General features: G+C 36.1%; 1 protein-coding gene across 1 annotated transcript in view; it reads right to left on the reverse strand.

The window, feature by feature from the left end:
* cfap92 (cilia and flagella associated protein 92 (putative)) overlaps nucleotides 1-10,877 on the reverse strand; it is a 16,198-nt gene extending 5,321 nt beyond the window's left edge. Inside the window, exons 1-9 of the mRNA XM_074650053.1 lie at nucleotides 10,847-10,877; nucleotides 8,022-8,211; nucleotides 7,726-7,937; nucleotides 6,560-6,779; nucleotides 4,717-4,830; nucleotides 4,191-4,286; nucleotides 3,565-3,749; nucleotides 849-1,669; nucleotides 529-723 (exon numbers count right to left, since the gene is read on the reverse strand). Coding sequence (XP_074506154.1) covers nucleotides 529-723; nucleotides 849-1,669; nucleotides 3,565-3,749; nucleotides 4,191-4,286; nucleotides 4,717-4,830; nucleotides 6,560-6,779; nucleotides 7,726-7,937; nucleotides 8,022-8,043 — 1,865 coding nt within the window. The 5' untranslated portion in view covers nucleotides 8,044-8,211; nucleotides 10,847-10,877. The remainder of the gene's footprint in view (nucleotides 1-528; nucleotides 724-848; nucleotides 1,670-3,564; nucleotides 3,750-4,190; nucleotides 4,287-4,716; nucleotides 4,831-6,559; nucleotides 6,780-7,725; nucleotides 7,938-8,021; nucleotides 8,212-10,846) is intronic.
* Nucleotides 10,878-13,729: the final 2,852 nt, after the last annotated feature.

Below are 13,729 nucleotides of genomic sequence, written 5' to 3' on the forward strand. Positions count from 1 at the left end.
TGAAACGTAAACATTGTAAATGTGTCCCAGTTTATTCCCTGTTGCAGTCTATGTGAATGACATCAGCTGACAGGAAGTAAATTTGGACCCAAGCTGTTGCCTAGCAACTCAATTCCTTTGAAATGCACTAGAACGGAGCTGTTGTGACATTACACGCTAGGTTTCTCCACCAAATACATGTATATATCTGGCCACTGAATATTGGACCACTTGCTAATGTCTTCTACTCACTCACTAATAGCACACGGATCTGGAAGGTCAATTTGTTTAGGTTGCATTTGCGATCTTTGGTGGTTAATGTCCTTGCATAGCTTGACTGCGTGCACACTTACGTACGTCATCATTGTTTGCAAACTGTAAAAGGGTCTATTGTAGTTATATTACACCAAATATACTTACTATCTGCATTATCATAACTGAGTAAACTCCATCTGTGTTAGTTAGTACAGTATTCATGATTTGTAGTAGATGGAGTAAAACAGGTGAATCACAGGTATGGTCCTCTGAGGCCAGTGTAATCTCACTGACCTTAACAGAGCTTGGAAACAGGGCTGGGGGACCATGCCTCTAATGTAGACCAGCGGCTGACTCATGATGGTCTCCAGTGACTCGTATAAGTGGACAGGACTCAGGCCCGCGTCTAACGAGTCATAGATGCGCTTGAAGAAAGCCAGGTTTGAATTGTAGAGGACGGTCACCTGCTCTGCCTCACTGCCACTTATCCTGCAAAACATCACACAAGCTTCAGGATTCTCACTGGAATTTAAACACCGTATTCAAAAAGACGGCACAGCTGAAAACTGTTAGCGCTTAGGTCTGTCGGGGCAACGTGGTGTTCGTGGGCTTACTTCATAGGAACAGCCTCCCAAAGTCTCCTCACTGCTTTATGTTTCAGCCCCTCCAGAACAAAGATGTTTGTCCTCTTATCTAGCACGTGGAATCCCGTAACAAAGTCCAGATCCTTGCTCTCGTCGTGCTTAAAATTCGTTCTGTAATTTGATAGGGCTTTCTCTGCGTGTTCCAGTGAGCCCAGATGGAAAGCTGAGACGTTGATTTTGAGGATCTCTGACCTCAGCTTGGTCATCAAAGAGACGTTGTTGTAGTCAAAGAGGTAGACGATGCGCCCAAACGGACCGTCGCAGGACTCACTGCTGTCCTTCTTAATGCTGAGTGGACAAGCTATCTCAACCTGGACTTTGAGTTGAGAATTGGCATCGTAATAACGGCCTTGTGGCATCGGCTCTCTGCTCGCTGCCGTATCCGTCATCTTCCGGTCCAGCAGCGCAGGTCGAGGGCAGCATTTGATTTGTAAGTGCACCTTCAGGCTTTTCTTCCCAAGCAGCAGCTCAGAGAAGCTCAGGCTCGCAACACCGTGAGAGTTCAACGGTGCTGCTGCCGCTGCCGCAGCCGCACCACGCAGGATGTCAATGTTTGAGCCAAACACTGATGGAGTTTTTGAAGTTTTTTCCAGCTTTCTGTCTCGATCGTGAACCTCTATCTCAAGAGGAGGACCGGAGAGGAACTCTTTGAGCTCTTCAGGACTCATCAAGCCGGTCAGGATCACGTTGATATCTCCGAAGTAGATGTCGGTGCCGTGCTCGTGGTAGTTTGTTCTGTGCATGTTCAAGTTATGGAACTTGTACTGGCAATATACAGGCTCACATTTTTCCTGGGAAAACAAAAAAAATGAACCATGTCAAAGCTTGCAAATCAAATTTTATCACTTATAAAAACTAAATAATGAATGAGGAGGGAATGTGTTCAACACATGTAGAGTACAAGCCATGTATTAATTGTGACAGTGACTACGTTAACATGCACACTCCCAACTCGTCATATACCGACGCTTTGTCAGACCCCTCGGCGTCACTCTTCAGTTGCAGTAAACATGTTTTTTTTAATGTTGTGAATTAAACAAAAATACTTGCTTAGGTTTCGGCAACAAAACCACTATAGTTAGGTTTAGGAAAGAACCACATGGTTGGGCTTAAAACTACTATGTTTCGTTTGGACAGCGAAAATGTGACTTGACGTTGTGAACACTGGACATGAACGAACAGCTGATTGTAACGTGACCTACGGGACACGAACAGCGGTCTCCTGAATGAAAGCCAAATGTTTGTTGGACCCATCAACCTCCTCTACCGCCGGACCAGTGTGACTCTTTTTGCTCTTAAAGCTACATCACCACACTCTCGGCGCATTTTCCCTGAGCGTTTTACATTGATGCAGATTGGCTTACATTGTAGTTTATGGAAAACTCTCTGCGTCTCATACCAATGCTAAAGGGTGCCTTAAAGCTTCAGTAGGCAGTATATTTTTGGCATCATTGGACAAAAGTTCCATAATAACCTTTCAGCATATTGTAATTCAAGTGTTGTGAGAGAAAACTAGACTTCTGCTCCTCCTCATGGCTCTGTTTTCAGGCTTTACAACATCTAGCCCGTGACGGAAGACTTTGACCAATCACAGGTCATTTCATTGAGAGAGCGTTCTTATTGGCTGTGCTCCGGTCATGTGACCAGAACTTGGCGTTCCTTCAACAGACTCTCATTTTACAGCTAAACTGTGCACTACAAGATGATTCTGAGAACATGTGAGGAGAGAAATAGACATTAACGTAACAGAATATTGATTCATATTTGATCAGCGCTGCCTAGTTTGACCGTTTGGTCGGAGTTCAGAGTGATTGACAGCCGGCTCTCATAGACGGCAGCTGGACAGCAGACCTCAGATCAGCTCTTACTGTTTGTTTTCCTCCGGTCTGTGAAATCTTGCAGATGCCACTAGGAGCACCGGAGGACACAGAGGAACATGATTTTTGTCAGGTTACCTGTTTCATGTACTACTGTCACGATATAGCGACCGTTTTATCAAAATAACTTTTTTTAATCATATTTGTTCCAATCTCTCCTACTTCAGCTTTAAGTAATAAAGTATAAATATTCCACTATTATTCCAAATTTGATACTGGTCATGTAAACAGCATATTATGTTTGGATATTCAGAATTAGGTCTTATTCCGAATGGAGCATTTTCAGATAGATTAAGACATGTGGGATATGCTGACATTATTCAGGTTTTAGGAGCATTCTTTAGACATGTATATATACAGCACACTATACTACTACTACAATATGAGTCTCAATTGAGGATTTTACGGCAGTTTGTGACACACGGCCTCTCGCCTGTTTACGGCCATCTCTGTGCGTTGAACACAAACCAACTAGCTGACAGTCTGCAGAGATGCATGGCCAAAAGAAAAGGAGGAGGAACACACCTACTTTTAAACAATATGAAAGACTTAGATATCAACAAGTTTTTGCGCAAATATCACAACGCCAACCGTTTCAAGAAGGTGGTTGAAGAAATGAAAGAGGGAGGCTGTGTTTGTTAATCGGAGTATGATCGGCTGCATTTATACGGGAATATTCATGTTCATTAGCCCTGTAAACATCTCAGGAGGAATACTGTCTTTTTCGGAATAAGGGAAAAAACATTGAATATTTTGTGCATGTAAACGTAGTCAGTGTCAGTAAAAATGAAGTGAGATGTAAGTCGCACCTGTAGGACGTGGAAAGGGACCGGAGTCGAAGGCATCGAGGTGGCTGATAAAACTGTGATGACCAGTGGGTTGAGTTCAGCCTTTAGCTGGTCAGACATTAACGGTCCGTCCAGAGAGATGTTGCACATGACCTCAAATACTCCAGATGAACAGACTGGGAAGCGTTCAGTCAGCGACGTCTCACCTGGCAGCCACAAAAAAAAAATGTTTTTGAAGAACATTACCAACCCTCGCTTTAATGTAGTTTATTATGACCTAAAAAAAGAGTTGTATAACTTTGCTTGTGCAGTAATGACATTGGTCCACATTTTTTTGGCCATCATATGACTGTAATTACATCACATTTTCTACCGCAAGATAAATCTGAGGGGTTGCCAGGCAACTAACGGAGCAAAAACCACAAAAAACATATTTCTGCTGCACATATGAAGATTTTTTTTCAGTGTTTTTCAACTCAATTACTGGATATTTGTTGAACTCTTCAGGCCTCTAATAATAGAATTAAGACAAAAGTGACACTGGTTGAACTGGTCATAAACACGAGACATAAACAACTGATGACGAGGGTCGCAGCTCTGTTTTAAACGTTCAGCTGTTTTAGAGCCTGAATAAAAGGTCGACTCACCCGCCAACAAACGCATGAGACTGATTTCAGCTGAGGCAGTGCCATTCTTTTTGATTTCCTCGAGGTTGAAAGCATCAATTGTGGGTTTTTGAAATTCTGTTTTGGAGAGAGGAGCCAAGTTATTGTCTAAATACAGGGTTATGAAAAATATATCTATCATAGCTTACACAAAAGTATATGAGCATGACATCTAGCAAAGATATAGAAACCAGTGTGCAAATCATAAACCAGTGTAGCATCAATGGGCCTCATGCAATAAGCGATATAGTGCTCTCCACCACTCTTAAAACCTTTTTGGGTAGCATTTCTCTAATTCTTAGGCATGTGCCAGAGTATTTGCACACATCAGCACCTACATAGTGTTTAGAGGGCGTTACCTACAGTATGCTAATAAACAACAACCAGCCACACGCCTCAACCTAACTTTGACAGCCCTAGAAATTTAGGAGAATGTTGCTGCATGAGGCCCATTGTTTACCATTGATTATTAATCCATAATTAATAAGGAAAAAGATTGTAGATGTACCTGTTTCTGAGCCCACCTCTGAACCGGAATTAAAGTCACTTCTGTGCTTTTTCGATGTGTTTGACTTCCTCTCACATGAGGATCTCAGTTTGTTTACCATGGTCTCGATGCAACCTTAGAATAAAAGATATCAATTTCATAATATGATTATGTATATATAAAAGCACAGAAATATAGTCTGAAAAAATTCTGAAAAAACGTCTGAAAAATGTCAAAAAAAATGTCGGAAGAAATAAAGTCTGAAAAAAAAGTCCATAGAAAAAAAATGTCCACAGAAAAAAAGTCTGTAAAATGTCAATAAAAAATGTTGGAAGAAATAAAGTCTGACAAAAATGTCTGAAAAATGTCCGACAAGAAAGTCTGAAAGATGTCCAAAAAAAAGATTATAGAAAAAAAGTCTGAAAAATGTCTGGAAAAAAAAGTCTGAAAAATGTCAAAAAAAAATGTCGGAAGAAATAAAGTATGAAAAAAGTCTGAAAAAAAATGTTGAAAGAAAAAATGTCTGAAAAAAAAGTCTGAAAAATGTAAAAAAAAAAAAAAAGTTGGTAAAAATAAAGTCTGAAAAAATTCTGAAAAAAAATGTCTGAAAGAAAAAATGTCTGACAAAAAAGTCTGAAAGATGTAAAAAAAAATGTTCATAGAAAAAAAAGTCTGAAAGATGTCAAAAAAAAATGTCGGAAAAAAAAAGTCTGAAAGATATAAAAAAAAATCCATAGAAAAAAAGTCTGAAAAATGTCGGAAGAAATAAAGTCTGAAAAAAGTCTGAAAAGAAAAGTCCATAGAAAAAAATGTCTGACAAAAAAGTCTGAATGATGTCAAAAAAAAATGTCAGAAGAACTAAAGTCTGAAAAAGTTCTGAAAAAAAAGTCTGAGAAATGTCTGGAAAAAAAGTCTGAAAAATTTCTGAAGAAATAAAGTCGACAAAAATTTTCTGAAAAAAAAAATCGAAAGAAAAAATGTCTGAAAAAAAAGTCTGAAAAATGTCAAAAAAAAATGTCAGAAGAAAAGTCTGAAAGATGTCAAAAAAAATTTCGGTAGAAATAAAGTCTGAAAAAATTCTGAAAAAAATGTCAAAGAAAAAATGTCTGACAAAAAAGTCTGAAAGATGTCAAAAAAAATGTTCATAGAAAAAATGTCTGGAAAAAAAAGTCTGAAAAATGTCAAAAAAAAATGTCGGAAGAAATAAAGTCTGAAAAAAGTCTGAAAAGAAAAGTCCATAGAAAAAAAGTCGGAAAAATGTCTGACAAAAAAGTCTGAATGATGTCAAAAAAAAATGTCAGAAGAACTAAAGTCTGAAAAAGTTCTGAAAAAAAGTCTGAAAAATGCTTAAAAAAATTTCTGAAGAAATAAAGTCGACAAAAATTATGAAAAAAAATGTCGAAAGAAAAAATGTCTGAAAAAAAAGTCTGAAAAATGTCTGACAAAAAAGTTTGAAAAATGTCAAAAATAAATGTCAGAAGAAAAAAAGTCTTAAAGATGTCAAAAAAAAGTCCATAGAAAAAAAAGTCTGAAAAATGTCTGACAAAAAAAGTCTGAAAAATGTCAAAAAAAAATAAAGTCGGAAAGAATTCTGAAAAAAAATGTCGAAAGAAAAAATGTCTGAAAAATGTCAAAAAAAAGTCCATAGGAAAAAAGTCTGAAAAAAGTCTGAAAAAAAGACCATAGAAAAAAAGTCTGAAAGATGTCAAAAAAAAATGTCGGAAGAAATAAAGTCGGAAAAAAAGTCCATAGAAAAAATGTCTGAAAAAAAAGTTTGAAAGATGTCAAAAAAAAATGTCCATAGAAAAAATGTCTGACAAAAAAGTCTGAAAAACACAGTATATATTGGCACATTGATGCTCACCACACGTGTCTGTTGCATCTTCAGGCTGATCCTGCGTCAGTCTCAAGACTTTCAGTCTTTCGTTACGGGCCTGTCTGGACAGTTTGTCCTTACTGTTCCAGAATTGGAGCTCCATCTTATAGGGAAGTAGACTGATCAGCAACTCCCTATCGACTCTGACGTCAAAACTCTGGGTCCAGCCGACCCACGTCTGATCTCCTTCATGCCATGTCCTCACAATCTGTTTTCAAAATACACACATGTATTTCTGCATCACTATTCCAACGTTACTACACTCTAAGAAAAGTCCGTAAAAATACGGGCCAATGTAACACGTGTTAATATGAAGGAATTTTCTGTATTGATTTTTCACAGGAGTTTTACCCGTATTTTTAAATACGCATTGCATTGTGGGAACAAAGAACCTCCGCTAGTGCGAAAGTTAGAAGTGGCAGAGACCATCACACACGTCAAAGTTTAGTTCAGAGAAACCTTTCTCTCACTTCTGTGGTAAAAAAATCAACAATTAATGTCTAACCAAAATGATTTATGTTTAGGACTTAACGTTAGCTCAGTATCGTTTTAGTTGGAAAGATGTTTTGTTGTTTAGTTCAGCTGTTGTTGTCGACAGTGAACGTTACCAGATACGCCAGGAATATTTTGCTGACTCATTTTGAGACCAATGCAAGTTTGTAATTTACGTTTTTCCAGAGCTTATATTTTAGACTCCAGTGGACGTCAGGTAGATTTAGCCCCAGTTTAGCCTCAGGTGGTCCGCAGAGACCGATAGGTAACGTACAAACGCAGCGTTAGCGTCTGTTTCCCCTCCAGAATGTAAAGGTTGGGCCTGCTATTTGGCTCGGTACGGACAATATACTGCAAATCTACAGAAATTTTCCGTTTTAGGATTAACAGAAGCGTACGTGAACGGTACAGAGGACATCCTGTAAATCGACAGAAATTGCCGTAAACTTAACGGAAAACGTCCTGGTAAGTTTCTGCCAGGAACATTATCTGTTTTTCTACGGATTTTTTTCTTAGAGTGTAGAAATCATCAACCCTAATATCCTCATGTGATGGGTCATCAACTGTAACTCTAGACAACCTAGCTGCTTTATTGTTGTTCATTCAGGACGCTCGTGAATTGTTCATGAAGGGGACACACACATGCAGCAGGTCACGGTTACCTTGAACTGGCCTTCTTTGTACATCTTTGCTACCGGCCCAAACACAACTAGGTCCACTTTGACTGTCTCCGTATCGTCTGGTAACAACTTGTATTCAACATGATAGCAGCTCTGAGCTTTGTGGGCTTTCACCAAAACAGCAGATGAACCTTTTTTTGTTTTCTCCGCCTTTTTCGGAGCTTTGAATAAGTTGAAGCCACCAACTTCTTCCCCTAAAAAAGGGATAAAATGTTTATGAATGAGATCAAGGATGAAATGAATCGTACATTATAGTCGTGATTTCAGCACAAACTTACCTCTTGGGACAGCCATGGCCATGTAAACCGTCCATGTGACGTAATAGGAGCCGTCATCTGTGCACGTTGTGATATCCGTGGTAGAATCTGACCTGTTTTCCAAACCATGCTCCGTGGACGACAGGTCAGTCTCAGGGACGAGGACGTCTTCCTGTCCTCCATCAGTATCTTCTCCTTCACCACAGTCTGACTGTGAATTACAAAGATCCGTCTCCGATGTGTTGTCCATGAGGGTCTGACTCCACAGGGACATTTCACATAAAAAACATAGTAAAAAGTGAATGAAAAAGGACAGCAGGGGGATTTTTCTGCTCACATTTCATATCTAGTCTATAAAGGTTAGAACTAATAATTAACATAATTCTCACCTTCCAAACAAATGTTTGTACTTCATATATGTAGACACTATGAAACAACAATCTCTTAAAGGTCCCATATTTGTAAAAAGTGAGATTTTCATGTCTTTAATATTATAAAGCAGGTTTAAGTGCTTTATAAATACTGTTAAAGTATCAAAATGCTCAATATACGGAGAAATACACACAGCCCATATTCAGAAATTGTGGGTTTGAAACAAGCCGTTAGGATTTCTGTCCATTTGTGATGTCACAAATATACAATATATATAGATCATTACATGGTTTTAAACATATACATTCTAAATGTGTCCCAGTTTATTTCCTGTTGCAGTGTATGTGAATAACATCAGCTGACAGGAAGTAAACATGGTACCAAGCTGTTGCCTAGCAACGCAATTCCGTTGAAATGCACTAAAACGGCAGACAGATATAGTTATAATACAGGTATATTCAGGCAGACAGGATGAGGAAAATAAAGTTGTTTTTTTAACATTACAGCATGTAAACATGTTCTAGTAGAAACACAAAATACAAGTATGAACCTGACAATGAGCACGATATGGGACCTTTAAAATACTTTTAATTAATCCTTAATTTACCCCTGAAAACACCTGAGAGCTAGAGATACATTCATTTGTCAATTTATTTAAAAAAAAAAAGATGAAAATTAAATATCTTAACAACATTATTTTCCAAAAGCCATTAATTAACAAATTAAGTTGATTTTTAATCCACACCTCTATTTCCTTATCCATTTACACATTAGTGTAAACGCAGTTTGACATATGTGTCAATAATGATCAGTTTTATTTGAGATGTTGGGATAGGTTTACTAGGAGGTCTGGAACATTTTCTGGTGGGAATTAATGATATTTTAATGGGTTTACCTTGACTGATGTAAATTAATCAATAAATGAATGGATTATAATATAGTATGCTATGGATTATGAGGGTTTTAATGGGTTTAAAAGCCCTTAAATTTTTTACAAAATAACACTAGACCTACAGATACTCCTTCATTGTATAACTGCCCTAATATATGACATTGGAATAATCCATCTATCAATTAGCTTAGCACCTCAAATTTAAATAAATAAATAAATAAATATCCTCTTCCAGCGTTATCAATAACTAAAATAATGGAAGTTTAATTGGAAAAAAAGGGGATTCACTTCTATAGTGAGCTGAATGAAAATGAGACTTTAACAGCAGTTTTTATATTTAATTTAGCTGATGATAGCTGTACCTAAAGTTGTACGTTAGCTGTACGTTGTTTTTGTATTTTTTGAGTATTTTTTATTTATTTTTTAAATCAGCCACCAATTAATAAATTAAGTAGATTTGAATGACTCTTTTCCTTATACATTTATACATTAGTCTGAGGTACAGTATGTGTCAATAATGATCAGTTTTAGTTATTAATGTTGGGATTGGTTTACTAGGAGGTCTGGTGGGAATTAATCATAATTATAAAGGGATTCTGATACTGAGGGAGGAATGGGTTTATCCTAGACTGGTGTAAAATAATCAATAAATGAATGGATTATAATGTAGGCCATATTTCTCTGCATGGATTAAGGGGGTTGAAAACCCTTATTTATTTTACAAAATAACATTAGACCTACAGGTATAAGGGCCCTAATATATGACATTGGAATAATGTATCTATCAATTAGCTTAGCGCCTCAATTAAATTAAAATACCGTCATTACAGCATTATCAATAGGAAAATTGATGGGCAAAAAAATAAGAGATTCAGTTTCATAGTGAGGTCAAAATGAGACTTTAACTCAGGATCTGTTGCTTTGAACAGAAGAGGTCATGTTGCTCATGTTGGGCTTGTTGGCATTCTAATGCAATTAATTTTTTTGTCTAAAGTTATTTAATTTTATAGTAGACTTAGTATCATTTATCATCACCCCCCCCCCCCTTTTTAAATGTAAAACCAACTATTTTTTTACTTTTACTTTAGTACATTTTTACACTTTCACTTTTATCTCAGTCAAATGTATTTAAAGTAATTGTTCTTTTACTTGAATCCAATATTCTAGTACTCTGCCCACCTCTGTATTATTTATTTTATTTATTTTATTTATTTTATTTATTTTATTTATTTTATTTATTTTATTTATTTTATTTATTTTATTTATTTATTTTATTTTGCACAATTTAAGACTACAAAACATTTAAAAAGAAATTAAATAACTTAAAAATATACAGTGCAGGAAGAGGCAAAAAAAACCACTGGGTTTATCTGAAGCCTCCACCTAGAGACAAGATTAATATATAACTATAATATAAAACTAACATTAGTTAGCTAGCTCATTGTGGAAATGCAGACCATAGGTTTAATAAAAAACAATAAATATATATAGGCTAATACCTGCAATTTCTCTGACAGTTAGGCTTTCAGTATTAATATTAATGATTTAATATTAAAACAACACATTACAGTTGTGTGCTCACCTCAGCTCCTGTCGGTCCGGATATGAAGAGTCTGGACTATAAAGTCTTCTTGAAGAGGTCAGTATATATAAAATATACAGCATATAATATATAATCCAGAAGTTACATCATGTGTCAGTTAATCAGACTAACTTGTTGTTACTTTACCTGAACTATAGTTACCATAGCAGCAGCTAACTCCTTTAACTAACTAAAAAAAAGTATGTAATGTGCAGGATATATATATATAGTATAATATATAGTATAATATAAAGTAAAGAGCTGAAACTGTCACACAAACTTCAACCTTTATGATCTCTGAGTGCAACACGTCGCCATGACAACCGCTGTAGTGAAGGAGGCGTGACGCTGCACTCAGGTGCTGATGAAGACTGTAGGAATTCAGAAAGAGGAACGACTTGTTTTGTTTTCTTTATGGTTCAATTCAAGAAGATTTATTTGCGTTGAACATCATGAAAGGAATATTGCCAAAGAAGCCAAAATAAGAATGTTACAACTACGGACTGAAAAAAACAAACAAACAATTAAAGCAGACAGACTACAGCTTTGTAATTCATTTATTTTGATTGGCTGTGTGATTTCCCCCATAAGGTTAGGCTATTTAATTTATTCAGGTAGATGTATTGCTTCGACAAAACATGAAGGTAAAAAACATCATGCCAGTACCAGATAGACACTTTACTAATACATCCTGAATTTAGACTACATTCATGGCAATAGGGCTTTTTTTACAGGATTCATTCATTTGGATATGGAATTTCAAGGGGGACATGAAGGCAGCAATAAATAGGCTAAAATAGGGAGATGAGAAACTTTACCGATTTGAGTATCTGAGATTTTGCACTGATAGACTGATGATCTGCAACGACAAGCTTGCACGCGTATAGATATGGGTGTATGGGGTACAAACTCTTTAAATAAAATCCAAACTCTGAGGAAAAAAATCAACTAGCATGATAAAGGCTAGTTATAAACAAAAATCCCCAAAAACTAAATACAACTGAGTTTCATTGTATAAAGCAGGGTAGGATATCTACAGCCTAAACATGGAGAGCAACCTCTGTGGGCCCTGTGTGTAGCTCAGTAAAACTTGGTAAAGCTCCACCTTTACCAGCTGCAACATTAAAGTGATGAACACATTAATGCATCAATAATTATAATCCAGAATCAGAAATATTGTATATATAAACACAATATATAAAGAAATATAGTACTAAAATTGAAAAATAATAAAATGAGAGTATATGAAATATGTACAAATAATTGCATTAAGACGCAATGCAATATATAACAAATAAGTAAATACAAAATGCTGAGAAGTGGGATCTATTATGTGTGTTAAATATAAATGCCAGAATGGTATAATAATAAATGAATAAGAATATTTCTTTAATGTACAGCATAAATGCAGTATTAATGACAATATTACAGAAATTATTTTACGGTTGACCAAATCCATAATATATATTATTCTGAAATGGGCCATTCTGCATAATGAGTCCTACTCTTACTTTATTTTTCATTTTGATGCTAATACTTTTATACTTTTATAAGTAAGATTATGAATGCAGGACTTTTACTTGTAACTGAGTAGACTATTTCTACACTATTAGAGCTTTTACTAAAAAGTCTGACTTCTTCCACCTCTGGTGAAGCTTCAGATGAGCATCAAGATTCAGAGGCTTCAGTGAAAATCTGCATAGAAAGGAGCTCATGCATTATAGGCTTAAGGAGTAAAGCAAGGCGCAAATTGTGCTAAAAGCCCCACATGAGCTTGTGTTTTACCTCCTGTGTGTGTGTGTGTGTGTGTGTGTGTGTGTGTGTGTGTATATGCAGTACAAATTCCTCAGTTGAAAAAAGACAGTGTACCTCAGCTCCACTACATATTAGTCTCTTGGGCATCTTACATCTTAACAGGGTCTAACCCGAGTGAATGACAAAAGTTTACACACCTGGTGGCAATTAGGCCAGCCAGGCAGGCAGGCTGCACTGTGAGCCCGTTATAGAGGCTCTGTGTGTGACTGACTGCTGGTTTGGTTGGGACTGTTAGGAAGTCAGACCAAACATTGTCCAGTTTCAAAAATGGTGTATTTATTTACAGTGCCACCTGTACACGTGTATCCAAATATATATATATATATATATATATATATATATATATATAAAAGGAAAAAATGAAGTAATTCGGCTTAACTAAATACAACTCAATTCAGAACAAATAACTTAGAGTAACCTAACGTGTACAAATCTACACGCAGAGATCCTACCCCTGTACCAGCCCAAAAGCCACTGCTTATATAGTCTCCTCAATGACCCAGCAGGCGGAACCATGTTGCCAGGTAAATCCAGAGCCTTCTCTGAGTGTTAACTCATTTTAGTGGGTACTTCTCACTAAAATTAGTAGAACAACACTCTTCACACATTCATAGGAAGCAGGAAGTGGCTGGGTGCCTCCCCCTTTTATCTATGCAACACATGGTGAGTATGTGTATGTATATATGTATGTACATGTATATATATACATGTATATATATGTATATATGTATATACATATGTATGTATATATATATACATATACATATATATACATACATATATATACATATATACATATGTATGTATATATGTATATATATATATGTATATGAATATGAATATATATGTTCTTTCTTCCTTTTTCTATTATTTTTTTACTTTCTCCTTTTTTTTTTTTTTTTACTTATTTAATTTAAATTTTCTTCACATAGTATTATGAGAGAAAGAAATGAACTGAATAACCTAACTAAACTTAACAGTGCTGGTCCGTGTTTTAATTTAGTTGTACTTACTGTCAAACACAAACAAACCCGGGATAGAATGGGTCTGCAAGTTACATTTCATGGA

Source organism: Sebastes fasciatus, chromosome 1, assembly GCF_043250625.1.
Source record: "Sebastes fasciatus isolate fSebFas1 chromosome 1, fSebFas1.pri, whole genome shotgun sequence".
In the NCBI taxonomy this organism is placed as follows: Eukaryota; Metazoa; Chordata; class Actinopteri; order Perciformes; family Sebastidae; genus Sebastes; species Sebastes fasciatus.